At 43.5% G+C, this 26837-nt stretch overlaps 1 protein-coding gene across 3 annotated transcripts in view; it reads right to left on the bottom strand.

The window, feature by feature from the left end:
• The window catches only part of RASGRF2 (Ras protein specific guanine nucleotide releasing factor 2), a 263109-nt gene that overhangs the window by 43158 nt on the left and 193114 nt on the right, over positions 1-26837 (bottom strand). For all 3 annotated transcript variants that reach the window (XM_070373066.1, XM_070373065.1, XM_005904542.2), the window contains exon 18: positions 8547-8653. In XM_070373066.1, the coding sequence (XP_070229167.1) occupies positions 8547-8653 (107 nt within the window). The remainder of the gene's footprint in view (positions 1-8546; positions 8654-26837) is intronic.

Below are 26837 nucleotides of genomic sequence, written 5' to 3'. Positions count from 1 at the left end.
ATGGGTAAAAAGTCACTGAGTTCTACCCATGTTCAATGTCCTTCATACGAAGTATGTAATATCTCAACAAAATGTAAAAAAACATTTAAACCAAGGTATTCTTCATCAGCAGCTAAATATGCTTTGTCCATCATACAATGAATGTAAGAGGACAGAAGTGAGTTAGAAACATAAAAAGTGAGTTATCTTGATAAATTCTGTGAAACTTGCTCTGCCAAGGTGACCTACACTTCCTGTACCGTGAACAATAATGAAATAATTGGGCAGCAGTACTGTTTCTCAGCGACCTCATTAAATTGCTCTACAGGCCATCCTTCCCCACCTTTTAGGATGGGCACCAGAGTTTCCAGAAGCTTTAGTTATAAGAACAATCTCTTCAGTCAAAATGTCTGATCCAATACATGAATTGAAGTTCCATTTCAGTCCAGAATACACCAGTTCCCTCCTGGCCCTGCCTGGCTGGCCTCAAGCCTGGGACCCCACATGGAAGGCCCCTTCTCTTTCCCCTACTTCCTCTCTGCTTTCTTGCTATCACTTCTGACCTTCCAGGGGAAGAAGGTTTAGCCTGACATACTGCAGCAGGTGGAGCCTGGTCCTGGTTCCCTCCGGACATGGCGGATGGGACAGTGCCAAGCTCCTCCTTTTGTGGCATTTGTAGGGTTTCTGGAGACCTCTCTGACAGAGACTTAAGGCCCACTACCCGACTCAGGCTCTCGCTCACGTCTACCCCAGTGTCGGGCACACTCTGGTACTCAGTTCTTATAAGTGAATGAGTGAAGGAGGTGAGAAACAGAAAAGGGAGTAGCAACGTTCCCTCCACAAACTCTTTCGGGAAGGAGATTTTAACATAACTAGGTCGTTTTTGTCTGATCTTACACTTTTAAAATATGTAGGCTAATTCCCTTTAGCTTGCAATTAAGAAAATAAATGATTGTTTCATTCTCAGGTACTTATTATTCCATTGGTGCCCACAGTCTGATGAAGTGAGTTGCAACCTGTGGACACAGTTGCAGGCTCTTTTATCAATGCCATTACATGCTTTGTAATAATCCACAAACAAATGGACAGAGTATTTTTTGCAGAATTAGTTGATCAATAAGACAACTCAGGAAAATCAAAATTGCTGTAGATTGTACATACGAGACCTTCCATAGATACTAGAACACAGATCTGAGTTGTTTATAGCCAGCCTCGAAGTCCCTCCCCAACTTGGCTGTACACAGAGGACACAGGCAGAAACACTAATTTGAAAAGATACATGCACCTTAATGTCCACAGCAGCACTATTAACAATTGCCGAGACACAGAAGCAACCTACACCAACAGATGAATGGATACAGAAGACGTGGTGTATATTATATGGACAATGGAATACTACTCGGCCGTTAAAAAGAATGAAATTTTGCCATTTGCAGCAAGATGGATGGCCTTGGAGGGTATTATGTTAAATGAAATGTCAGACAGAGAAAGACAAACACTGTATGATATCACTTATATGTGGAATCTAAAAAGTGCAACAAACTAGTAATACAACCCTGGATCTATAACACAGTAGAGTAGACTCACAGATACAGAGAACCAACTAGTAGTTACCAATGGGGAGAGGGAAGGAGGGAGGCGCGATATAGGAGTGAGGGGTTAAAAGGCGCAAACTGCCATGTGTAAAATATGCTACAAGGATATATTGTACAACATGGGGCATATAGCCAATATTTTAAGATAACCATAGAGTATAACCTTTAAAAATTGTGAATCACTCTATTGTACACCTGTAAGTTATAAAATATTGTACATTAACTATACTTCGATTAAAAAAAAAATTAAAGTTCTGCAGTCCAGGAACCTGCAGACACCTTGTAATCAGGAATTGTGTGAATGACACATAAGGCTGCCCAGCATGACACCCCCAAGGAGGGTGTGGACACCCAGTTGAAAACACTTTGTCTACTCAGACTTTCTATACACACAGCCTTGATTTCCATTAGTGGTTGTAGTCTCTGCCTTGGCTGACTTGGGAAACTTTAAAGGCTAGAAAATGACCTTCTGGAGAGAATGAACAACAGCAACATTAAAGTGTAAACTCAACAGCTATCACTGGGCAGTTACCACGTAGTCAGCATTGCAGAGCCAGTGAAAGGTGATATAAAGATGAATGAGGCAAGGCGCCCTGTATGGAGGGAGCTTCCGGGCTGGTTGGAGGGAGAGGAAATGTACATCTCTCCTGTCCTTAGCTGGAAGGGGCTGTACCTACGTTGTACCTTATGTCCTTCATGCTTCTTAATTCAACATCACCTTTAATTCTCACCACAGTCTTAGGTAAGGGAAAACATGGATAGCTGTTCTCTTTTTTAGAAGAGGAAATTAGCCCCCAGAGAGTCTGAGTAACCAGTTCAGGGACCCAGAGAAGACACAATGGCAGAGCTGGAAGAAGTACACAGCCTGGCCCCCCACCAGCCCCCATCACCCCACCAACTCTGGGCTGCTGATCCATAGACAAGTGCATATGTGAGAAACTCAGCTCGTCTTGTGGCTTCACTTTCAACATGGAAGGAGAAAAATGAGTGAAAAAGCATGACAAGATGAGGAGAAATTAGGGGAGAGTATATTCACAGGTGAGAAATTCTAAAATCAGGAAAATATGAAACATTTTAGCCTTACCAAATACTAAAGAAAAGTCTAGGAGAGGAAGTGGCACCCTAACACTACATTTGGGGGGATGGGGAGAGCTGAAGGTGACATCCTAGGGAAGTTTCTATTTCTCTGGAGACCCATACCTGTAATTCTGCAGTTCTTTATTTCTCCTGAAATAAGTTCAGAATAGTATCTGCCAACATGAGTTACCTTTGATGAGAACTGAGAAATAAATGCATGATCTCTAATACTTTATAGAAGACTCGATTTTCTAGATTATTTGTAGACAAATTTGCATCTTGCTGTTTCACTGTGGTTGTTTTCTACAAATTGCAATGGTGCCCCCTAGTTAGTCTACCATGTGAGGAAAAATGCAGTTGTGAGCATGCTGTGCTGCTTTTTGAAATGCGTTCAACTCATTAATTTTCTTATAAAGCTACTACTTCAAAACAGTCAAGTTGTCACAATAGTGCTGCATTCTTCCTTAAATGGGCTCAACTGGTACTGAATGAATCAGATAAGAAAAACATCCTCTTGTCAAGCCCCTCATTTGTGATGTGAAAACCAGAGACAACAAAGATGACAGGGGATTTCTCTGGCGGGACTCCCCACTTCACTTCAGTGATTAATAATTTGCCTTGCAATGCAGGGGACATGGGTTCAGTCCTTAGTCAGGGGATCTAATGTCCCACATGACATGGAGCAAATAAGCCTGTGGGCCACAACTAGAGAGAGCCTGTTCATCACAATGGAAGATACCACGTGATGTAATGAAGATCATGTGTGCCACAATTAAGACCCAACGCAGCCAAATTAATTAATTAATTAATTTTTAAAAACCCCTCAAATATGGGGGTTAACTGACAGAGTCAGACTAGAGCTCGTTTTCTGACCAGCAGTCTCAAGTCCCATTACCTCTGTGAGAGTGCTGCTGCTGCTGCTAAGTCACTTCAGTTGTGTCCGACTCTGTGCAACCCCAGAGACAGCAGCCCACCAGGCTCCCCTGTCCCTGGGATTCTCCAGGCAAGAACACTGGAGTGGATTGCCATTTCCTTCTCCAATGCATGAAAGTGAAAACTGAAAGTGAAGTCGCTCAGTCGTGTCCGACTCTTCGCGACCCCCTGGACTGCAGCCTAGCAGGCTCCTCCTTCCATGAGATTTTCCAGGCAAGAGTACTGGAGTGGGGTGCCATCGCCTTCTCTGTCTGTGAGAGTAAATACCTTTAAATAAACCTGGAGAGTCAAAGCTATGGTTTTTCCAGTGGTCATGTATGGATGTGAGAGTTGGACTGTGAAGAAAGCTGAGCGCCAAAGAATTGATGCTTTTGAACTGTGGTGTTGGAGAAGACTCTTGAGAGTCCCTTGGACTGCAAGGAGATCCAACCAGTCCATCCTAAAGGAGATCAGTCCTGGGTGTTCTTTGGAAGGACTGATGCTAAAGCTGAAACTCCAATACTTTGGCCACCTCATGCAAAGAGTTGACTCATTGGAAAAGACCTTGATGCTGGGAGGGATTGGGGGCAGGAGGAGAAGGGGACGACAGAGGATGAGATGGCTGGATGGCATCACTGACTCAATGGACATGAGTTTAAGTGAACTCCGGGAGTTGGTGATGGACAGGGAGGCCTGGTGTGCTGTGATTCATGGGGTCGCAAAGTCGGACATGACTGAGAGACTGAACTGAACTGAACTAAACTGAAACCTGGATAAAGGCTTGAAGCTGTTAATCCTTCTTCAAGGACCATGGTGGTCACCTTGCTTGGGGGTCTATCAAGTCGGGGGCCATGCACCTACCTCCTCGGGTGGTGGCTGGCTGGGGTGGTGGCTGGCTCGGGTGGTACTGCAGTGGTGACAGGAGGTGGTGGGCACACAATGTGGTCTCCAGGACCATGAGCTGAAACCAGGTCTGTCTATTGGAACTGTTTACCAGCCCATTACTAAGAGCCTGCCTTGACCTGCTCTTGATAACAACCCATTAATTGATTCCATTCTCCATTAAGTGGTCATGACTGAATGCTTTACAAAGCTCTGGTCTGTGTAGTGATCGCATAGGAAATAGAATGAATTTGGGGAAAGAAAACACTTTAATTTTAATGACATTTTAATTAAAATGTCATTAAAATTGAACTTAATGACATTTTAATTGTAATTCCAGTTGGATAAATAGAGAATTTTGTTTAAAATCCATTACCATATGAAACTCTAAAACAGTGCTTTAAGTTCTTATCATGCTCTTCAAAATTCAGAAAAGAGAATTAAAACGAAAGTACTTACTTTCTCAAAATATTCAAATACCAACTTCTCTTGTAGCTTGAAGTGTTGTTACCAACTTGTAATTAAACTTAAAGTCTAAGCTTTGGATCCAGGCCATGAGGTGTAATTAAAAGCACTCTGGCTTTAGAAATGGACAGGCCTGGGCTCAAGTCCCACCAAAAGCAAGGCAGTAAAGCGAGGAAGGGAAAATGGACACTGAAGCCAGTAAAAAAATGTCCTAAAGCTCTTTTCCAATAAGCAGAAATGCTATGGAAACGCCTGCACCTCACACGCTGACTGAGATGGTGATGGAGAACTCACTTGAATGAGGAAGGTGACAGGCCGTGCACATGATGAAGTTATACCAGGACAATCCGACACCAACCACACATCACAACAATGCACTCACACGAGCAGGCAAAGTAAGAAAAGACAAGTGAGTGAGTGGTAAGGACTGCCTTTGGCACATCAGGGTCTAAATTTTATACAGTAATCCTGACAGGAGAGAAGACTGGATACCTGAGCAGCTTTACTGTCCACACGTGTAGAGATGTACCACTTTGATGTAGAGAGGGTCTGGGATGCTAAAATTGACTGCAAAGTGCTTTCCCATGTATAAGCACATCTGAAGTGACAGGCTGCAAAGTATCTGAACTGTCCAAATAAAAGCTAAAACCTAGGGTGCTTTTTGTTGCACATAGAAGATTTTATTTCCAAGATGACAGCTTCATTTTAGTCCATTTCACCCACACTTGGAAGGGGAAAAGGGTTTCCTAGGAAATTAACCATGCACCATTTCTTATTCTGCCTTTGCTTTTCTAATTAAGGATTCAGGTTTGTGGCTGCCTTTCCAGCCAAGTTCACTCCGAACTGGCAGACTCAACTCTCTGGGACTAGGACTTGAGCTCTGGAGTTCAACAGTTCTTGGTTCAAGTCCAGGTTCTACCACTTAGAAGTGCTGTGACTTTCGGTGCTTCATATCTGGGATTCAACTGTAAGATATAGACAATATAGACAGCAAGTTCGAGTTGGCCTGTAGAGTAGGTGTCCAGTAAATTTTCGTACCCTCTCCTTTCCATTTACAGAATCTTCCTCCTAGGAGTCTGCTGCATCAGACGAAACTTTGCACCTGCTGCATTTAGTCATCTGTTTGACCACCTATCTATCTAGGCTTCCCTGTTGGCTCAGTGGTAAAGAACCTGCCTGCCAGTGCAGGAGACGTGGCTTCAATCCCTGAGTCAGGAAGATCCCCTGGGGAAAGAAAATGGCAGCCCACTCCAGTACTCTTGCCTGGAGAATCTCATGGACAGAGGAGCCTGGTGGGCTGCAGTCCATGGGGTCACAGGAGTCAGGCAAGACTTGGTGACTAAACAACAACATCTATTTATCAATCATCTCCTTCTATCTATCTAGGGTGCTTTTGGATTAGAACTAAAGGCCATTTGGACACAATCTGAATTAAGAGACTCTTGCTTTCATATCAATCCATTTTCCATTCCAGTAGCTAATGGCTTGGTGCTATTCAGCCTGATATTGCCTGTATGCACACATGTATACCTGCATGTATAATGTAGCTGTTAAGTCAGATGATAACACTTTACTATAAATCTCTTAATTATAAGTGATGGATTTAGTACACCAATCTCTTCTATCTATGAACTGTCATTACCAAAAGTAAAACAACCCCAGTCTACTGTAACTTGAATTGAGGTACTTTTCTAGCTACTCTAAGTATTATACGTGAATTTTGAGGGACCCCTGTTTGAGATCATTAGAGGAAGAGGGTGCTGGGGATTGATAAAAGGGATAAAAGGAAAGTGAGGCTAACAGGGAGGTGGGGTTAGAGTTTTTGAGGGAAGACGTGGAGGAGAGGAAGGAGCTGGGACCAGGGAAACCTGGGCTGTGACTGGTGCTGTGACTGCAAGTCTTGGCATGAACATGCAGGGCCAAAGCTCTGATTGGGGAAGAAAACCACACAGCATCTGCTCAATTTTGTCTATCAAAACTACTCTGCATCTCCAAGCCACTGTCAGACTCAGGAATCAGAAGCCAAGACTCTGAGTCAAAAATCAGAGATGACAGGATGGATGGTCAGGTGGCAGAGAAACATCACTACATGTTTTATCTGCAGTGAAGCAAAAGGGATTCAAAGCAGCTCACTGAGGTTGTGGAAAAGAGAGACCAGACATTTCCAACGAGCTAAGGATGGTTCTCTGAATTTGAGTCATATAGGATCCATTGTTATTTATCTAAGATGTACAAGATGAAGTGCTTACAGCCTTTACTGACGTGCTGTACTTGTTTTTATTTTAATTACTATTTAGGAGCTGTCATGGGCCAGCTAGTGGTAAGGTCCACATCCCACTTGTTCCAGTTAGTGAACTGTCCTGCCACAGGGTTTTCAGGAGCCTGGCCCTCGCAAGACTGTCTCTGATGAACGGTCATTACCAAGGACCGGGCAGTAGGCCTGTGACAGCCTCTGAGAATATAATGAAGTGAGGCATGGGAATTCCTTGCATTTTTCCCCTCTACTCATTAGCTAACTCGCACTTCATATGTTTCCCATGTGCTGATCTGAGCCATGAAGGGCCCCCTTCTCTCTCCACAACTCCCCTTTCAGGGTGCTAGCCAGCCTGCGTCAGGAAGGCCCACTGCTTATTTGAAAAAGCGGGGACACTGTTTGGCACAATTCATGCCCTGAATCAGTGAGGCGAAGGGGGCCCTTGCTTTATTTTGTGGAATGGTGAAATGGATATGAAGTCTATAAGCTTGCACTGAATACGCACAAATAGAAAACAAGTAGGCGTCCTGTCAGCATGATGCAATTTAACAACAGAATACAGTAGACTCTTAAGAAACAGACTCGAACTGTGTGGGTCCACTTGTATGAGGACTGTTCTCAATAGTAAGCGCTACCACATTGCACAGCCTGAGGTTGGTTGAATCCGTGGATGTGGAGGAACCACATACATCACAGGACCACGGGTACGGAGGGCCAGATGTAAGCTACACGCAAGTGTTCCACCCCACAGAGGGCTGGCGCTCCTAACCACCACGTCGCTCAAGAGTTGGGACTTCCCTGGGGGTCCAGTGGCTAAGACTTCACACTCCAAATGTAGGGGGCCCAGGTTCAATCCCTGATCCGGGAACGGGATCCCACATGCCTCAACTAAGAGTCAACTGTACTAGAAACAAAACATCAAAGGGTGTGAAGGCAAAAGTGTCTTCTGAATCAGGCTGAGGAAACACCCCCGTGTGTGGTACGAGAATGCTGCTTGCTTTCAGGGGCACCTGCTGTTCACCTCCATAAGGTACCACTCCAACTGACCCAACTCCACTTAGAGACAGGGCCCTGTGAACAGCGCTCCCAGGTGGCAGGGGACAGCTGGCAGCCACAGTGGGTGCTGTTCCACAGAGATGAGAGAAGGGGAGTCCTGCCCCACTTCCTGTGTCCTGCCCTTGGAAGAACTGAACCACTCGATGGTGGTGGTACACATTTGCTTGCTTTGACCTGCAGGCCCACCTTCGAGTTTCTTCCCCTCAACATGCTCTATTTCCAAGGTTTCAAACTCTACTTGAAAGCATCAGGAGGTGCTGTTAATGATTTTTAAAGCTGGTGTTTAAAAAAATCCTTGAAAGTAATTACCGAGGCTACTCAATTACCTGTGCGTGCTTTGAGACCCAGTGACGGAGAACGTTCAGTACTCGATTGGTGGCTGTTCTACGTATAATAAACTCTTTGTCGCATGTTCTCTCGGAGTTGTTAAATCCTTGGGAGGAAAAGAAACACACATGTTGTAGTTAAAGCCAATCCCCGGGGACCTGGAAAAGGTCACTTATTTTGGGACACTGCTTAATGCCACTCACAAATGACACATCTTGGCAGAGGAGTAAGTGGCTTCAGCTGGTCGTGGATTCTGCTTACTTACCTATGATGCCCTCAGAGCTCACCACATAGTTATAGGTACAATTAAATGAATAACGTACACATATTTATTAATGGCCACTGATTAAAGCTACAGATGGTCTAGTGACATTTCCACTTACGGCTGTCCTGTTGTATCACATAAAGCCAAGAAGGAGTTTTAACAAAGTATTTGAGCCAACATTAGTTTATACTTTTGCTCCAGAGTCATATAACCACAGGTATTTTCAATATTTGCAGATGGATAAGCTCATACCTCGGAGAAGGCAATGGCACCCCACTCCAGTACTCTTGCCTGGAAAATCCCATGGATGGAGGAGCCTGGTAGGCTGCAGTCCATGGGGTCGCAAAGAGTCGGACACGACTGAACGACTTTGCTTTCACTTTTCACTTTCATGCGTTGGAGAAGGAAATGGCACGCCACTCCAGTGTTCTTGCCTGGAGAATCCCAGGGAGGGGGAGCCTGGTGGGCTGCCGTCTCTGGGGTCGCACAGAGTCGGACACGACTGAAGCGACTTAGCAGCAGCAGCAGCAAGCTCATACCTTGGCTCACAGATGATATAAATACTTTGTTGTGCACTCACATATTGAGAAGCGGTATAGCACAGTGGTTAAGAACATGAAAGAGCTTCCCAGGTGGCGCTCGTGGTAAAGAATCCGCCTGCCGACACATGAGACGTAAGAAACTTGGGTTCGATCCCTGAATCAGGAAAATACCTCGGAGGAGGGCATGGCAACCCACTCCAGTATTCTTGCCTGGAGAATCCCATGGACAGAGGAGCCTGGCGGGCTACAGTCTATAGGGTTGCACAGAGTTGGACATGACTGAAGCAACTTAGCACACAAGGAAGTAAGAACATGAACTCCACAGCCAGACTGGGTTCAAACCCCTGTCCTCCCACGACCTAAGTTACAGCTCCTCTTTGGTGATCAGCTTCCTCATGTCCTGAATGGAATGAGTGTATCAACTGCAGAGACTTTTTGGAGATTAAGTTAGTTAAGCATTTAGAGTAGCACTTGGGAAAACAGTGAGAGCGTAATAAATGTTAGCTATTACTACAACTCAGTTTTGGGTCAGAGTCTTCATCTCTGTGCCAGCCTATGTTTCCACCTTGGCCACCTCTTCACTATCAAGAAACTATTTTAATATTTTCTATTGATTCTCTATTTTAAAAGATTTTGCTTTCCAATCATAACTAAGTGACTTGTTTCCTTTAAAAATGAATTCAAGGGGACTTCTCTGGTGGTCCAGTGGTTAAGAATCTGCATTTCCACTGCAGCGGGCCTGAGTTTGATTCCTGGTCAGGGAACCTTGATCCAACATGCCATATGGTATGGTCAAAAAAAATAAATAAAATAAATAACTGCCGTAATTTTTTTTTAAATGAATTCAAATCTCATGTAACTTCACTGGGAAAGTTCTTAAAAGTTGTCCACATTCACTGATTTCATTTCATCTCCTACTCTCTCTACATCCTACTCCTAGCTTCTTATCCCTTCTTACCACCAAAATAGCCCCCACTAAACTCACCAATAACCTCCACATTTCTACAACCTATTCAATGGACATGAACTTAGGCAAGCTCCAAGAGATGGTGAGGGACAGGGAGGCCTGGCATGCTACAGTCCATGGAGTCAAAAAGAGTCAGAAACGACTTGGCAATTGAACAAACAACAACTTATCATCTCTCCATAGGAAATCTCATTTAATAATCACCTATAAAAAATTACTCTCATAATTACATCCCTAGTTTTCTTCTCTGGACTCTGGATCCATGAATCCAACTGCCTCTTAGATCGTTCAAAAACCTCAAAGTCAACACATGCAAAAGGAAACCCCCTGGCCTTTCCAGCAAACCTTATTCTCTTCTGGTGTTCCCCATCTCAGTAAAGGACCACCACCAGCCATCCAGTTATGTAAGCCTGGAACTTTGGAATAGTTCTTGGCCTGCCTCTCTGCTTCTCCTCAATAGTTCTCCCTGCTAAATAAATCTCAGTTTTGTCCATGTCTTTGTATTTACAAAGCCAAAACTGGCACTGAGCTCTAGCAATTCCTAGTCAGTCTCCTGACAACAGCCTCCTAACTAGCCTCACTGTCACGCCTGCCTCCTCAAATTTCTTCTCTTTTCTAAAGTCAGAAGGATCTTCCAAAGGGCAAATTAGATGTGCCCTTGCCCTGTTTAAAGCCCTTAATGATTCTCGGGATAAACACAAAACTCCTTAACACAGCCTTCAGCATCTTCCATGGTTCGGCTCTCAGCTCCCTTCCAGCCTTTTCTGAGACCTTATTCTTTTCACAATTTCCTCTTCCAATTAACCACCCTTCTTCAGTCCCTCATCCTCACCCCAGGGTCTTTGTACATTCTGCTCCATATCTGACCCAATTATCACTTCGCTTTTCACTCAGTGAAAGCCACTCTTACTTCACATCCCCAAAAAAGCCCTTAAGGGCCTGAACTGGGTAACTCCGTCATTGCACATCTCACAACAACATGCACATTTATTTCCGGACACTGGCCATATTTGCAATTTTATGCATTTTATCTATATGATTATCTGATCAGTATTTGTGTCCTCCATGAAGACAGGGATTGGGTATGTTTTTGCTGAGCGTGAGCACTTATGTGGCATGTAGCAGAAGCTAGACACAATATGTGTTTGCTGAATAAATGAATGCAAGCTTGTATAGTAGGAAATCAGTAATTACTGAATGTGCTATAAAGGTAAGGGTGATTGAATGAAAGACTGAATGGACAGTCCTCAGAGCCTACCAATGAGTTGGACCAAAAAGTGCATGCACTTCTAAAAGGCAGAGGTCCCTTCTCCATACTCCTCTTTGAACGTGGACAGGTGTCTTCCACCCACTAGAAGACACTGTCAGAGGATGCTGATGTGCTCTTGGTAAAATAGATATTTAAAAAAACAAAACAAAAACTTTTTGATATTAAAATCTTAGAAATTCTGGGGAAAATATCTTATCTTTTTAAATGCATGGCTGAGTTCTCAAGAAGATAAGGAATTTTCCAGAGTCAAACACAGAGAGACTTGAAAACAAGAACTAAGTCTCTGAACGACTGCTCTGAGAGGAGAGTAGGTTACCAGCCTTGCTAACAGGAGATGTGGATTGTAAATCCACGTGACTCAAGAGAAGAAGCCCCAGGGCCTTCAGGAAGTGTGGGTGACAGAATTAGAACTGACTCCCACATAAAGCTGGAATTCTCATCAGACCACCCCCTCTGCCCAAGAGAGAGAGGATTAGGAAAAGAAATTCTCCAGCCTGCACAAGGAGGAAGTTAAGAAACTTGACTATTTTAGCCTGGATCTCAGGGGAGTGAATCCCCCTGCCGAGAATAGGTAACCACAGGCCCACCTCAGGTAGGTTTGAAGCCCAGAATGAACCATTACTGGGTGGCCATGGCCAGCGATAACTCTGGCGCCCTGACAAAAGCATACAAACCTCTCCAGAGAGACATGAGCTTACCCTCAGCCTTTACTGGATGACCAACAAGAAAGACCCTTAAGAAAAACTCACAATTCCAAAGCACAAAACAAATAAGCCATCCACCATAAACAAGGGTCCAGAGACACAGGGATCAGGAACTCCCCACCTCATCCCACCCCTCCACCACTACCAAAAATTTCAAATATCCTAAATTAGGATGCTTATAAAGACTAAAGATATAAAAGTGTGAACTAAAAACACGTGAAAAGAATTTAAAATATTTTAAGTTTTATAAGATCCACATAAAATGTCTTCAAATTAACAGAATTATTCTTTAAATTATTGCTGAAAAATAGACAAGTTGAAGTTTAAAACACAGATTTGTTAGTCATTCAGCTGTGTCTGACTCTTTGCCACCCTATGGACTATAGCCCACCAGGCTTCTCTGTCCATGGAATTCTTCAGGCAAGAATACAGGAATGGGTAGCCATTCCCTTCTCCAGGGGAATCTTCCTGACCCAGGGATCAAACCTGGGTCTCCTGCACTGCAGGTGGATTCTTTACCTGTCTGAACTACAAAGGAAGCCCAAAACATGGATAGAAAAATATAAATAAACACGGTTAGACCCAGTTAAATAAAGAAAGGAGCAAACTGTAAAAAGATCTGAAAATTTGCAACCTCATGGATGGTAGCCCACCAGGTTCATCTGCCCATGGAATATTCTAGGCAAAGAATATTGGAGTGGGTTAGCCATTTCCTCCTCCAAGGAGTCTTCCCAACCCAGGAATTGAACCTGTATCTCCTGTATTTCCTGCATTGCAGGTGGATTCATTACCCGCTAAGCCATCAGGAAAGCCCTAATCAGCTGCAATACAAAGAGCTAAAGAGGTAGAAAACAGGAAAGAGGGGAGATAGGTGCTCTGATTGGGAGCATGAACCCATGTGCAAAATTACATCAAGATCCCATGTATCAGCTTAGCACGTAAGAGTCCCGTTAAGGCAATTTCAGTTCATGAGTAAGCTGTAACTCCACTAATAAAACTTGACCTTCAGGATTTACTGGAGATATCCCCTCAGAGAGATGGTTTATGTATCTGGTGTCGGGAATTTCTAAATTGGCAGTTTAAACAGAATTGATAAGAGTACTTCTAAGATCAAAGATGTCCATCTGTTGATCAAGCAATGAAAGACGCCCATTTTTCACAGACTTTAAAGCTCTTTGATCAGAACAACCATTTTTTGCAACTTGCTAGACTTCCTCCTTATTGTAAGCCACTGTACAAGCTGGGGGCTGCTTGAGCAATATTTATTTCCAAATTGAAACATGAACCACACAGCCAATTGGTGGTGATACCCAAGTAGAAGCCAATCTGTCCTATAGTCATGGATCCACCCCCAAGGGGTTCTTAAGGCACTTTTTGTAAAACCAAACAGAACCTCTTTGTGGAGTTTTACAAATCTTTCCCTTTTCAAGTGTGACAGCCCAACCAAACTCTACAGATGCCAGGAGGTTTTATTTTACTAACATCACACGTGTGAAATACCGCCACCATGAAATTCTTGTCTTTCCAATTCATGCATGGTTTTTTTTCAGTTGTAGGCACTGGTCAGATGGGCTAATTTGGGCAACAAAAGTCATCTAGAAAAGTGGTAAGAAGCAAATCACCGTGTGTGTGAAATTAAGAATGAGATTCAGCTTTATGGTCCTTCCCCCAGACACCTCATGAGTCATTCTCTCCCTTACAGCTGGTGGTACATATGACATCTCTCTCATTAAACTATACATTCCCTGGTGAAGGGATTTTATCTCAGGCATCTTTGTAGGCCCTTCAGTTTTGCACACAGGCACTCAGCAGTTATTTTTCTTAACAAAAACTGCATTCCTCCCAATGAAATCTATCAGAAAGTGTCTGCAGATCCTATGTATGTGAATTAAGGGCATTTTCCCACGATATTACTATGATGACTATGGATATGAGATCTATCACGGGCAGGCAGACAGTAAAAGTGGTGAGGAGGGATGCAAGGACATTTTAAAATATAGGAAAGCAGGAAAACTTTCCTTTTTTTTCTTCAAATGATGTGATAGTTAACTTCACTGCCTACTTTGTAAGAGGCAAGTAAAATAACAGTGAGATGGAAGTAAGATGGCATGTAGGTGGACTATGGGCTTGTTCAGTTAGAGCTACCCTGACGTTGCCAGGGGCAAATTGACCAAAAAAAAAAAAAAAAAAAACAAGGAATTCTTGAACATGGTGAGGTATTTTAACCTGAAAAGTAGATCATCAAGAAGTGGACCACAGAGCTGTTGTGAAGACCAACAGAGCATCTTTAGGCCATCCTCTGACGTGGTGTGGAACGTCAGTCAGGAAGACCCAAAAAGCACAGAGAGAGTGCTGATGGCAGTGGTCCAGGGGGATGGGGTGCCTGGGAGCAAAAGTAAATGCCAACTATTGTTTATTTTAACCACACTTCTAGAAACTGTTTCTTATTGTGTTTTTATCCCCAGTACCTGGCATTGCAGGTCTTAATAAACATAGGTTTATTGAATGAATGCATTGAGATCACTTTAATGATTACATCGGTGGGGGAATTAAGAAAAAAGCCACAACAGTGGAGAATAATTTCTCATGTTATACAAATGAGACTCAATCTCTCCAATAACATCAATGTTATCCATGTGCTTTACTTTATCCAGTAAATATCTTTCTTTAAAAATTGTATGTAATATAAAATCATATAATTGGTTTGTACATTTCTACATACTTGGCTTACAACTGTATTTCTACTTTTTTGGTTGTTGGCATAGAAAGATCATCCATATTTATTGCTGCCTTATGCCAGGCACTGTGCTAGCAGCTTTACAGGTAGTCTGTACTTTAGCCCTTGTCATAATAACAATTGCCACTTATTGCCTGCCCAGCAAGTAACAAGTATTGGGCCATAAGTACTACGTGTGTGTGAAAGTCACTCAGTCACGTCCAACTTTTTGCCACCCCATTGCCTATACAGTCCATGGAATTCTCCAGGCCAGAATACTGGAATGGGTAGCCTCTTTCTTCTCCAGGGGATCTTCCTGACCCTGAGATCGAACCCAGGTCTCCCACATTGCAGGTGGATTCTTTACCAGCTGAGCCTCAAGGGAAGCCATTTAAGTAACGTGGTCAACAAGAATTCTTCAGCAACAAGACCAACTGAGTAGAGTAAATGTTGCTTTCCCCACTTACAGACAAAGAAACAGGAATTCAGAGAGGTTAAGAAACTTGGCAAAGGTCACATAGTTAATAAGTGCAGGGGCTTCCCTGGTGGTCGGTCCAGTGGTTAAGAATCCACCTCTAAATGCAGAGGATGTCAGCTTGACCCCTGGTCTGGAAAGACCCCACAAGTTGTGGAGCCATTAACCCCATAGGCCCCGCTACTAAGCCTGACCTCTGGAGCCTGTGAGCTGCAAGTACTGAAGCCTGCATGTCCTGGAGCCTATGTTCTGCAACAGGAAAAACCAGTGCAAGGAGAGGCCCGCACACCGAAACTAGAGAGCGCCAGTGCACAGCAACGAAGATGCAGAGCAGCCAAAATAAACAAATAAATGAACAATAAAATAAGCGGCCGATCCACCACCTGAGCCCAGGTCTGTCCACTTCCAAAGCCAGAGTGCTTTTAATTACACCTCATAGCCTGCATCCAAAGTTCAGACTTTAAATTTTATTTACAAGTTGGTAAATACTATTAAAGCTCCAAGATAAGAATCCATTTGAATGTTTTGGAAAAGTAAGTGCTTTCCTTTTAATTCTTTCTAAATTTTGAAGAACTATAAGAACATAGCATCATTATAGAGTTTTACATGATAATGGATTTTAAACAAAAACTCTTATCTAATCAGAATTTAATTTTTCTCAAAATGTATACTTTCATCAAATTCATTACATTTCTTATGTGACCTTCACATAGACCAGGGCTTTTAAAACTTCCAGACTTGATCTATTAATGGGGAGTGAGATCAATTTAGTGGGTTGTTGCCAGCTTTAAACAATGAAACAGATGAAAACTGAGTAGACTGTATATAGTGAGAGTGCGTATTCGTCAGAGAAAATCTTATACCAATTGTGTGTGTGTGCATGTGTGGGTCAAAATGTAAACTGTATTTCTTAAGAGTGGGTTGCAATAAAAGTCTGAAAGTGACTAATATGGACAATCTGATTATGAGTATTATGTTTAAACTACCTGTATTAATTTCCCAGAAATTCTAGAAAACTAAGTCTGTTCTTTACTCTGAAACAAGTCTGAAGGAACAAGCAGAGGATACTCCTCCTCCGTTTCTGGTCTGTTCTCAAGCTGACTCCAAGCAGTTCTCACTCCTTTGGGGACATAATTCTCTCCCACGGTTTTTCTACATATTCCAACCTGACACCTTGAGTTCCATCATTTCCCCAAATCCTTCATTCCTTGAAAGAAATCTTTCTTACATTTCCATATGAATGACACATTCTTCTCTCATAAAAAAATATCCAGAAATAAAAAAAAAATTTTTTCTCTCATGCTCCTCCCCATCCCAACTTGCCTTTTAGTTAATGGAACAGCCACGGTTTCTGTTTCTTGGGTGGGAAACCTCACTCCTCTCTGTATTTCCTTGGTTTTTCCCATTCAGTCAACAAACACTGTTAACTTTTTGGTAGCATCTGTCAGACTGATGCCTTTCTTCTCTAGTCTCCTGCTATAACCCTGCATCTAGGCACTTCACACATGGGTTGTAGCTTCTTATCTCCTACATGTTCCTGTTTCCCCATTCTCTCTGCCTTCTATTCATCCTCATCCATAATTCAGTTATCTCATCAATATCTATGTTCCAGGTGCTGTGTAGATATATTGACAGTCGTGTTCTGAATATCTGTGTTCACAGGTCCATTGTCCTGTGAATAATATCTATGTTCACCTGGTGAACAAGAGATGTGGCCCCTGCTCTCATGAGCTGGTTTTTTTAAATGGAGAGAAGACAGCCTTCAAACAAGTAAAACACCAAAGATGTGTAATTCGAAATCCTGCAAATGAGCAAGGCACTGTCTCTCCAACAGTAACTGCAAATATCCCTCTAATTTGTTATTGCTCCAGCACCAAGTACTTCTAATGTCTCCCTATTGCCCACTGAACCAAGTCTAGAATATTTTCCTAGTTATGAAGGGGCTTTATGAGTTGTAAACTAAAAAAAAAAAAAAAAAAAACTAATGCAGACAAGCAGATTTGCACATACACTGTGCTGAACATCATGATAACAGCATTCCCTCAGTCTATAAACTGACAGACTCATTTTTGAGAGATAATCTAGAATAACAGCTACAATTAACAGAAATTGAACCTTAGTTCGTACATCGTAGGATGTTTGCTGTAGTAATATACCAGTACGTTCAATTACTCCCATTTTAATGGTCTCTTTCCTGGCAATCTTTTGTTTGCAAAAGGACAGAACACCCAATTCAAACTGAAACAGGAGGGAAGGGGGCAGGTCACAACCTTTAAAAGACTAACAAAGCCCAAGGACATGACAAAGACTGGTAGAACCAACTGGGTCCAAGATGGCAGAAGATCCCACTTCTACTAGACCTTGAGCCTCATTAGACACTTATTGTGATACCGTAATACACTAGCATGCTAAATGACACACCTACCACTTCTGAGGCTAACCAAAAAAGGTCAAAAAGTGGGCGATGGCCCAACTCCTGGAAATTTCTGCCCCTTCCCCCCAAATAATTGTAATAATCCTCCCACTCATTAACCTATGAAATTACCCAGCCCATAGAAACTAACCACACCATATTTCAGGGCTGCTCTTGCCTTTTAAGGTGGCCCACAGTCTGTAGAGTGTGTTTCTCTCTAAACAAATCTACTTCTTACCTATCATTTCATTTCTGAATTCTTTCACAACAAAGTGAGAACCTTAAATTCACCAGCAACAAAACTGGCTTAAAAGGGAATTGCTGTTTTATACTGGGGATAGTTCTAGATTCAGATCCTGTTTGATTCAGAGAACATGTTAGTCTGGTCCACGTCTATTTCTCTTCAGTGCTTTTATTCTGCTCTCATTTCCAGGTAGCAAAAATGGGTAAGGCCTTGTTAATCATATCATCATATTACCTCATATAACAGCATCCAGAGGATGACAAGGCATTCTTTTTGGTAGCTTCCACTAAAGATAAAGAAATGTGTAACCTAGAAATCCTCTAAAATATCTTTGCGTTTCATTGACTGCATCATATGCCTTCCTCAAATTGATCCCTATGGCAATAGTGGGGAGGTGTCAGAGATGACAGAGAGATGCGTGTGTGTGTGTGTGTGTGTCTGGAGGAGGTAGCTCCCACTCAAAGCACATGGCCAGAAATGTGAAAGGCCCTTTCTCAAAGGTGTTATAGGGCAAGACACTGATGAGGCAATGAACAAATTCTACATAGTGAGATTTTTCTAAAAATTTGTCTATAAGTGTGTCCTTATCTTTCAAGTTGTTAAGTTCTTCTCTTTACTCTGTTTAACCTGAGATTTTTTTCTAAGTGCGATTAATTGCAATAAACACATCCTTAAATAATAGAATGAGGAAAAGAAGTTCAGCAGGTCTATATCATCATTCGTGATGAAAAATACATGAAGAATGGCAAAATCAATATCTTCCCTTTGCTTTCACCTTTCAAGAAAATCAGTAAGATTTTCTTGACTAAGATTGTCAGCTGAACTGTTCTCATGGATTTTTAAAAAAATATGTGCTGTTTAGATTCTTGAAGAAATGGTTATATACTAAATTTAAAACAAAACTTATTGAGAACCATTGGGTGTTACTTCTTTTAATTCTCACAATTGTATAAAACAGATTCTTTGTCTTCACAGATGAGGAAACTGAGGCTCAGAGAAGTCCAATAGTTACTGAAGGTCACAGATGGTAAGAGCAAAGCCAGGATTTATGGTGAGGTCATTGGATTCTAAACCCCAGCCTCTTCCCACTGAGACACGAGACGTGCTGGCTGCCCATGTTTATTGCTGTGTAAGCTCCAGGCCTCCCACTGTGGCTGCCATCAGTTTTTGTGCTGACATAGAGATACATCAAGGACACATAGCCAGTATGGAGGGAGATGGAGACTTCTGCCAACGCAGAATGGGGTCCTTTGAGGTGTAGGTAAGAAGTGAAGCCAGAAAGTAACCAAATTTAACTGAGTTGTCAAGAAAACTGCTGTGGCAAGAAGAAAAGAGATAGTCTAGAAACTGAGAAGTGATAATGATTTGTGGGAGCCAATAACATGAACCACTCAAAATCAAAATATGGCAATCTATTAAAGGAAATCAAGAAATCTAACACTCATGGTCAGAGTTTCTTGATAGAAAAACCAGTATTACCCAGGCCTTGGAAAATACAGTAAATGCTCTAGAAATGGTTAACATAACAAACAACAAAAAACAAAAAGAACAAAACTTTAAATTTCCCAATTATTTCCTTTTCGGCCCAATTTCATAACCAACTGTCTGGAAAACAAGGAGGATGATTCTTCAGTTAGTCTGAATTCTCTGATGGTTGTCTGCTACCCCTTCCGGATAATAGGCAGCTCACCAGCGTGACGTGGAACAACATTCCCGTCCTTGTATTAGGCAACATCTCCCCACAAACCCAAACGATGGTAATTTTCCAAAGCCTTCTACATTTCTTCCTACAGAAGCCTATATACACGCTTAGAAAAGCTTTTCCACGGGGGCAGGGGGTGAGGCAAGGAGTGACAGCTCCTGATTCTGGGAGGTGTATCGAGTGTGTATACAGTGCTGGAGGAGCAGGCACTGGTGTGTGCTAGGAGAGGGGACAGCCACTGAATGAGCTGAGCTGTTCCGAAGAAGCCACTGCAGAGAATTTTTAGAGACGGCTGGGGAGGGGGGATAAAAACAGGCCCTTTTTCCCCCCTCAAATGTTAACATTAGACTGTACACAAAAAGTTTCAGTGTATTAAAACGATAGATTCTGCCAGTAGAAAATGAAACGTACCTTGGGAGAGAGGGTGGAAGCCACAGAATACAAAGAGAGCCCATTTTATCAGACACAAAATACTGACTGAGAGTCTTTGTGCCAATCTCTTTCACAGGAACTGGGGTACAGTGGTGGACAACAGGAAGCTAATTAGCTGTTTATAGGAATTTATGCTCTACTGAGGGAGACAGAAATTACAAGTAATAAATCATGTCAGTGATATTATCTATAAACAAATGAATAAGGTAAATTCAGATATTGAAAAGAAGAGCTATGTGGGAAGTAAACAGGCATGTGTGTGTGTTGTAAGACAGAGAGACAAAGAAAGACAGGCAGAGATAGAGAAAGAAAAAGAAACAGGGACACACACAGGAAGAGAGAGAACATTTGTTAGGCTGGGTTGGGAAGGCCTCTGTAAGGAGGGGACTGGGACAGGTGAGCTGGGACATGAACAATGGAAAGGAAACAGTCATATGAAGATCCAGGGGAAGAGCGTTTCAAGCAGAACAGTGAATGAGGAGGCCATGAGACAGTCAGCCTGATGGAGGCCCAGAAAGCGGCCTGTGTGGCTGGGGCCCAGTGAATATGGGATCCAGAGAAAGGAGACGAAGTTGGAGAGCAGGCAAGACAACTGAGCATCTCCCAAGTCAAGCGAAAGAGCTGGATTGTCTTCTCGGGTACCAGGAAGCCACCAGAGGGTCCTGTGCAAGGGAATCGTGACCTTGTTGACACTCTGAACAGGTCACTCTGGCTTCCTTAGGTAGTATGCACAGGAGTGGGCAAAAGTGGAGTGGGAGAGACCAGGAATGAGGCAGTAAACCAGGGTTGGACAAAGGCTGGGGCAGGAATGGTAAGAACTGTTGGAAACGGAGGAGCTAAGACTTGCGGACGGACTAGATGTGGAGGTCTGCAATGATCTGAACAGTGCTCTCCCAAATTCACGTTCACTCAGAACCTGTCAGTGTTAGCTTATTTGAAACAGGGTCTTTGCAGGTGTAATCAAAGTAAGATGTCAAACTGGATTAGGGGGAGTCTTAAATCCAAAGACTGATATGGTTATAAGAAGGAAATTTGGACACAAACACACCCAGAGGAAGAAGGCCCCATGACAACAGAGGCAGAGAAGAGAGTTCTGCTGCTACAACACAGGGAATACCAGGGACTGCCAGCAGTCAGCAGAGGCTGGAAGAGGCAAGGCGGACTCCTTCTCTAATGCCCTCGGAGAGCATGGCCGGGCCGCCACCTTGATTTCAAATTTCTAGCCTTATCATACTCCTTTCCCAATGTGGAACAAGTCCATTGTTCCAAGTCCAGTTCTAATAGTTGCTTCTTGATCTGCATACAGGTTTCTCAGGAGGCAGGTAAGTAAGTGGTCTGGTATTCCCATCTCTTTAAGAATAGCGTGGACAGAAGAGAGTAAAATTCAGATTTCAGATTTGTTTCATGAAAGAACAAATTTCTGCTATTTTTAGTCAATCATTTGAAGTCATCTATTACAGCAGCGCTAAGAAGCCAATGTGAGGTCTAAAGGAAAGGGAGGAATCAGGAAGAGTCCCATGGTTTGGGGACTGAGCATCTGGATTAGATGATGATGTCATTTCCTGAAACTGGGTTATAGGGAGAAAATCCAGAGTTTGGTTTTAAACTGAAAGATGCCTCTTTTAGACATCTAAGTGTCTATGTCGAGAAGGCTCTTAGACATAACAGCCTGAAATTCAAGTAGAATGTTTCAGACTGGAAATGTAAATTGGAGAGTCTCAAGCATTTACAAAGTACTTAGAATCATAAGGCTACATGAGTAGAGAGTGTGTACAGGGCAAAAGGCCAGGAGAGCCTTGTGATCCCAAGACCCACAGAGATTTTGTAAAAGATGAGACAGCAAAGGAGATCAAAAAGGGAAGGAGAGCAAGGTGAAAGGAAAATCTGGCACATGTGGTGTCATGGAGACAAAGAGGACAAGTGTTTCAACATGGAGGATGCCATCAGCTCTGCCATATGCTGCTGAGAGGTAGACTAAGATGAGGGCTTTGGCTTCAGCAAGATGTAGGTCCTAGGTGACAAGATAACAGTCACTTCAGAGTGAAAGTCCAAGAGAATAGGTGGAGGGGAAATGGAGGTGATGGAGGGGAGACATCAGGCAGGCTCACTCTTGCGAGATGTTCTGCATTGAAAACAAGCTGTGAAATGGAACAGGAGCGGGTAAAACTGATGATATAAGGACACACTGGTATGCCAAGGGGGATGGCTGGCTTAGGGAGAACTGAGGATGACAGAGGCAAAGGAAGGAACTGCATGAGAACAGTTCTTGAGTACGTGGAAGGGGAGGGGTGGACCCAACAGCAGGGCAAGGGTTATTCTTCCAGACCCACAGGAAGAAGGCAGAGGATGAGTCCAGGGGCAGAGGGCTGGTGAAGTTAGTGGAGGAAAGAGGTCATCCTTTCTGTTTTCACTGTGAAGGAGGAGAGACGCTCACCAGTAAGCCAGAAAGGGAGGTGGAGATCTGAAGAGAGGAGAGGAGAGGATGAGAAATCCTGGTGTGTGAGGCAGTGACTTTACCAGGATGACCTGGCGGCACAGAGTGCCCATGTGAGATCTGAAAACGGAGAGTTAGTCTGGGCAGCCCAGCTCTGCCAGCCTCTCCAGAGAGCAGCTCCACTCTGTGAATACCAAGTCCATCTGATCCTGTCGATGTTTAGTAAAGGTCCTGGTAGCTCCAGGCTCTGTGCCTTTGATCACACCAGCAGAACATGCCAAGCAGGCTTCTGCTTTTCCTCACGTGCCCTGGAGGCGACCGCAGAAGGGGGCGGAGGGTCAGCATGCAGGCTTTCAAGCCTGCAGGGGCTCTTTCATTTAAAATTCTGTGCCTGCTTTGAAACTTACAGGAAGCTCAGGGAGGAGAAAATCACCACCACCCCACTGTGTACTGAAGTGTGCAGTTTAAAGACATCCCCCAGGAGTTCAGACAGATTCTGAGCAGCTTGCCACACTGTTCTACTCCAGTGGATTAGTTTAACAGCACTGACGGATGGATGATTCAGCCCTGGCCCCTTATGCCAACAACTTCGGATCCATCACCTAGTCGCAGAGGGCAATGTCAAACAACTCACAATGCTAATAACGGTGCAGTATGGCATTGTTAAGAGTACTGAGACATACGCCGCGGGGATGGTCCGGTTCCTTCACCCTCAGCGCACCTTGCCACCTGTGACTTGAAGACTGCAGTTGCAGTCTGAGACACCTTAGAGCCCGTCTTCAAAATTTCCCTGCCACTCCATCCCCACTCTTTTCCTTCCCCATGGAGAAAGCAGCAAATGTGATATAAGGACTAGCAGATTGGAGATGTTTTAACGGACTTACCTTACTGAGTTGCTTTGGAAAAGTGCCTTCGCCTCTCAGGGTCTCAGTTTCCTCTTTGGCATCACACAGAGCATTACTTTGCCAGCAAAGGTCCATCTAGTCAAAGCTACGGTTTTTCCAGTAGTCATGTATGGATGTGAGAGTTGGACTATAAAGAAAGCTGAGCACCGAAGAATTGATGTTTTTGAATTGTGGTTTTGGAGAAGACTCTTGAGAGTCCCTTGGACTACAAGGAGATCCAATCAGTACATCCTAAAGGAGATCAGTCCTGGGTGTTCATTGGAAGGACTGATGCTGAAGCTGAAACTCCAATACTTTGGCCACCTGATGCAAAGAGCTGACTCGTTTGAAAAGACCCTGATGCTGGGAAAGATTGAAGGCAGGAGGAGAACAGGACAACAGAGGATGAGATGGTTGAATGGCATCACCGACTCGATGGACATGAGTTTGAGTAGGCTCTGGGAGTGATGGACAGGGAAGTCTGGCGTGCTGCAGGCCATGGGGTTGCAAAGAGTCGGACATGACTGCGCGACTGGACTGAACTGAGAGCTTATGTAAATGCTCCTAAGGTCCCTTCCTCAGGGTCTCCCTGGACAAAGCTCAGGTCTCCCACCAGGTGTCTGACACCTTCTCTTCCTCGACAGCATCAATTACCTGCCTCCTCCCCTCCCCACGCCTTTTCTCCCGCATCTCAATCTCCATAGATCCTCCCCTCGGCTTACAAAGGCCTCTCCTCAACGCTGCCAGTCCTTCACATGTGAGAGTGCACACTGTCTTTCTTGCTTATTCCTAGAACTGTAAGCAGGCACAGCTTTCAGCAGGAGAAATAAAGTGCCGCTTTGCCCCAGTAATCCACCTTTGGTAAATGTGGGCAACACCAATTCCATACATCTGACTGCATCTGTGATTTTACATAAGGCCCCCTTAATGACCACAACCCCATCCCTTTTCTTTGAGGTTCTGTGACACTGAGCTGCACCAGGTGGCCCCAAGTGGCACAGACAGAACCAGATCAGACTGTAGCAAAGGGTGATGGGGCTCCTAAGAGTCAAGACACCAGAAGAAAGGAGAAATCTGAACTGATACCCAGAGTAAGTTCTGGAGCTTAGGAAACGGGTAAACCATGTGGTCTGGGCAAATCAGCAGAGACCTGCAGCAGCCCCAGGGGTGGCCGTATAGAGAGTAGGGTTCACGGGAGCATCTCTGTGGATTGGCCAAATCTCCCACAATAGCAGCAGAGACACTGAAGAGGCCCAGCAAGTGGGGCCTTAGGCAGTTAGAACTTGACATTGACCTAGAGAAGCACCAGCAGGCAAGTGAAGACAGGGAAATGCAGCACCTGCAATTCTTAGAAATATTCCCAAGGAAGCCTATGAATGATGGATATTCCAATATTAATCCATACTGGATGTGAGGTGGAGGAGGCGGTTCTTAAACTGATTTAACTCAAGTTATTCTCTGGTTGCTCAGCTGGTAAAGAATCCACCTGTAATGCAGGAGACCTGGCTTCGATCCCTGGGTTGGGAAAATACCCTGGAGAAGGGAACGGCTACCCTCTCCAGGATTCTGGCCTGGAGAATTCCATGGACGCAAAGAGTCAGACACAACTGAGTGACTTTCACTTCATAAGAAGAAATCAGGCCTCACTTTGAGGCTCCATGCTGGAAGCCTGGGGCACTGGATTAGGTTTACATCTCCCTTCATTCAGTAATGTAATTTCACTCAGATGGGAAAGAATTAGCCTATAATGTGATTCAACTCCTCAGTCAGGAAGATCTCCTGAAGAAGGGAATGGCAACCCACTCCAGTATTCATGCCTGTAGAATTCCATGGACAATTCCAATATTTTTAAATGCACTTTATCACCGTGGATAAATATACCAACACAGACTGGTTCCATTTGTTCTAAGACGTTGGTATTTCCTGAGTCTGGAGGTTCCTGAACCTCCCTGACTCGGAATTTACCACACTTCTCCTCCCATCCCATGCTCCCGGGGTCTGTAACCACAAGACTTGAGGTGCCATTAAGTACTTTCAGTTCAGCAACTGAGGACTCAGAAGAGAGGCTTGTCCACAGCTGTGAAACCTTCAACCCCAGGAAACGCCCTCCTCATGCAGGCGGGGTTGAACCCGGGCCCGTCCTTGGGGCCCGCTCCACCCTGGCTGAGGATTCTTGTCTCAGAAAGTGTTTCAGACAAAATCGATTTGTATAATATACTTTCAGCAGAAGACGGCTGCTCAACGCTCAGTGTTGAAAACTTTCAAACAGATCTCTAACGATTCTTAAAATGTGTTTGAAAGCTTCAGAATGTCTCGTTGCCCTACCCAGACACCTTCACCTCATCTATGGAAGACTTTAACTCACATACAGGAATTTCACGGGGAACTTCTTCCCTTCAGAATCCATACTTTGCTGATCAGGTCAATGGCTAACTGGTATGCAACTGCCAGAAGGTATTCGAAGCTCCCCAAGAATTTCATTCGCTAAATCTGTGTTACTGTCACTATTCATCAGGCTAGAGAAAATCTTTTTAACCGCAAGTTCTGAAAGTATGTTCTTTTTAACGTCCCAAGAAATGATTCAACAGTCTAAAAATGATTCCACAGTCTAGCAGATACTCATGCAAAAATATTTTCTACTGAATCAGGTCAAAGTATTTGATTAATATAAATACAAATTAACAAACCATATTGATTCCTAAACTTCATGAAGGTAGGACCTGTTTTTTTTTTTTTTCATTAAACTTGTCCAAATTTTAAGGGTAGAGACCTTAATTCACACAGTGAATAAGTGTGGTACAGAGTTGTTTTGATTAGAAAAATAATTTTCCAAAAGTAAACTAACTTCTTGGACTTGAGGTTCTATTGAAAGACTGTAAAGGTTACTAAAGCTGTGAAGTAAATGTGCAAGTTGCTGAGAAGTTAGTCTATCCTGAAGAAGAAAAGATGGCCCTTGTGCTCATCTCTCAAATTCAAGCCAATGACTCTTACTCTTCAGAAGTAGGAGGTCTCTGGGTTAGGGAGGGTCTAGGGAAATACGTTACAGCAAAAGCATCATTCTCAGAGTTAAAACATTATGACTATATTATTTTATAGCTAACATTTACTCAGCGCTCACTTATGCCAAGGACTAAACTCATTTAAGCTTTCCAATAATCCTATGTCAGTTACCCTCACTTCATGGAAAATAATAATGATTAAATAATAATAGTAGTAGTGGTGGTGGCAATTATTTATACAGG

The sequence above is a fragment of the Bos mutus genome, chromosome 7, assembly GCF_027580195.1.
Source record: "Bos mutus isolate GX-2022 chromosome 7, NWIPB_WYAK_1.1, whole genome shotgun sequence".
Classification (NCBI taxonomy): Eukaryota; Metazoa; Chordata; class Mammalia; order Artiodactyla; family Bovidae; genus Bos; species Bos mutus.
This window is presented reverse-complemented; position numbering and strand designations above follow the sequence as displayed.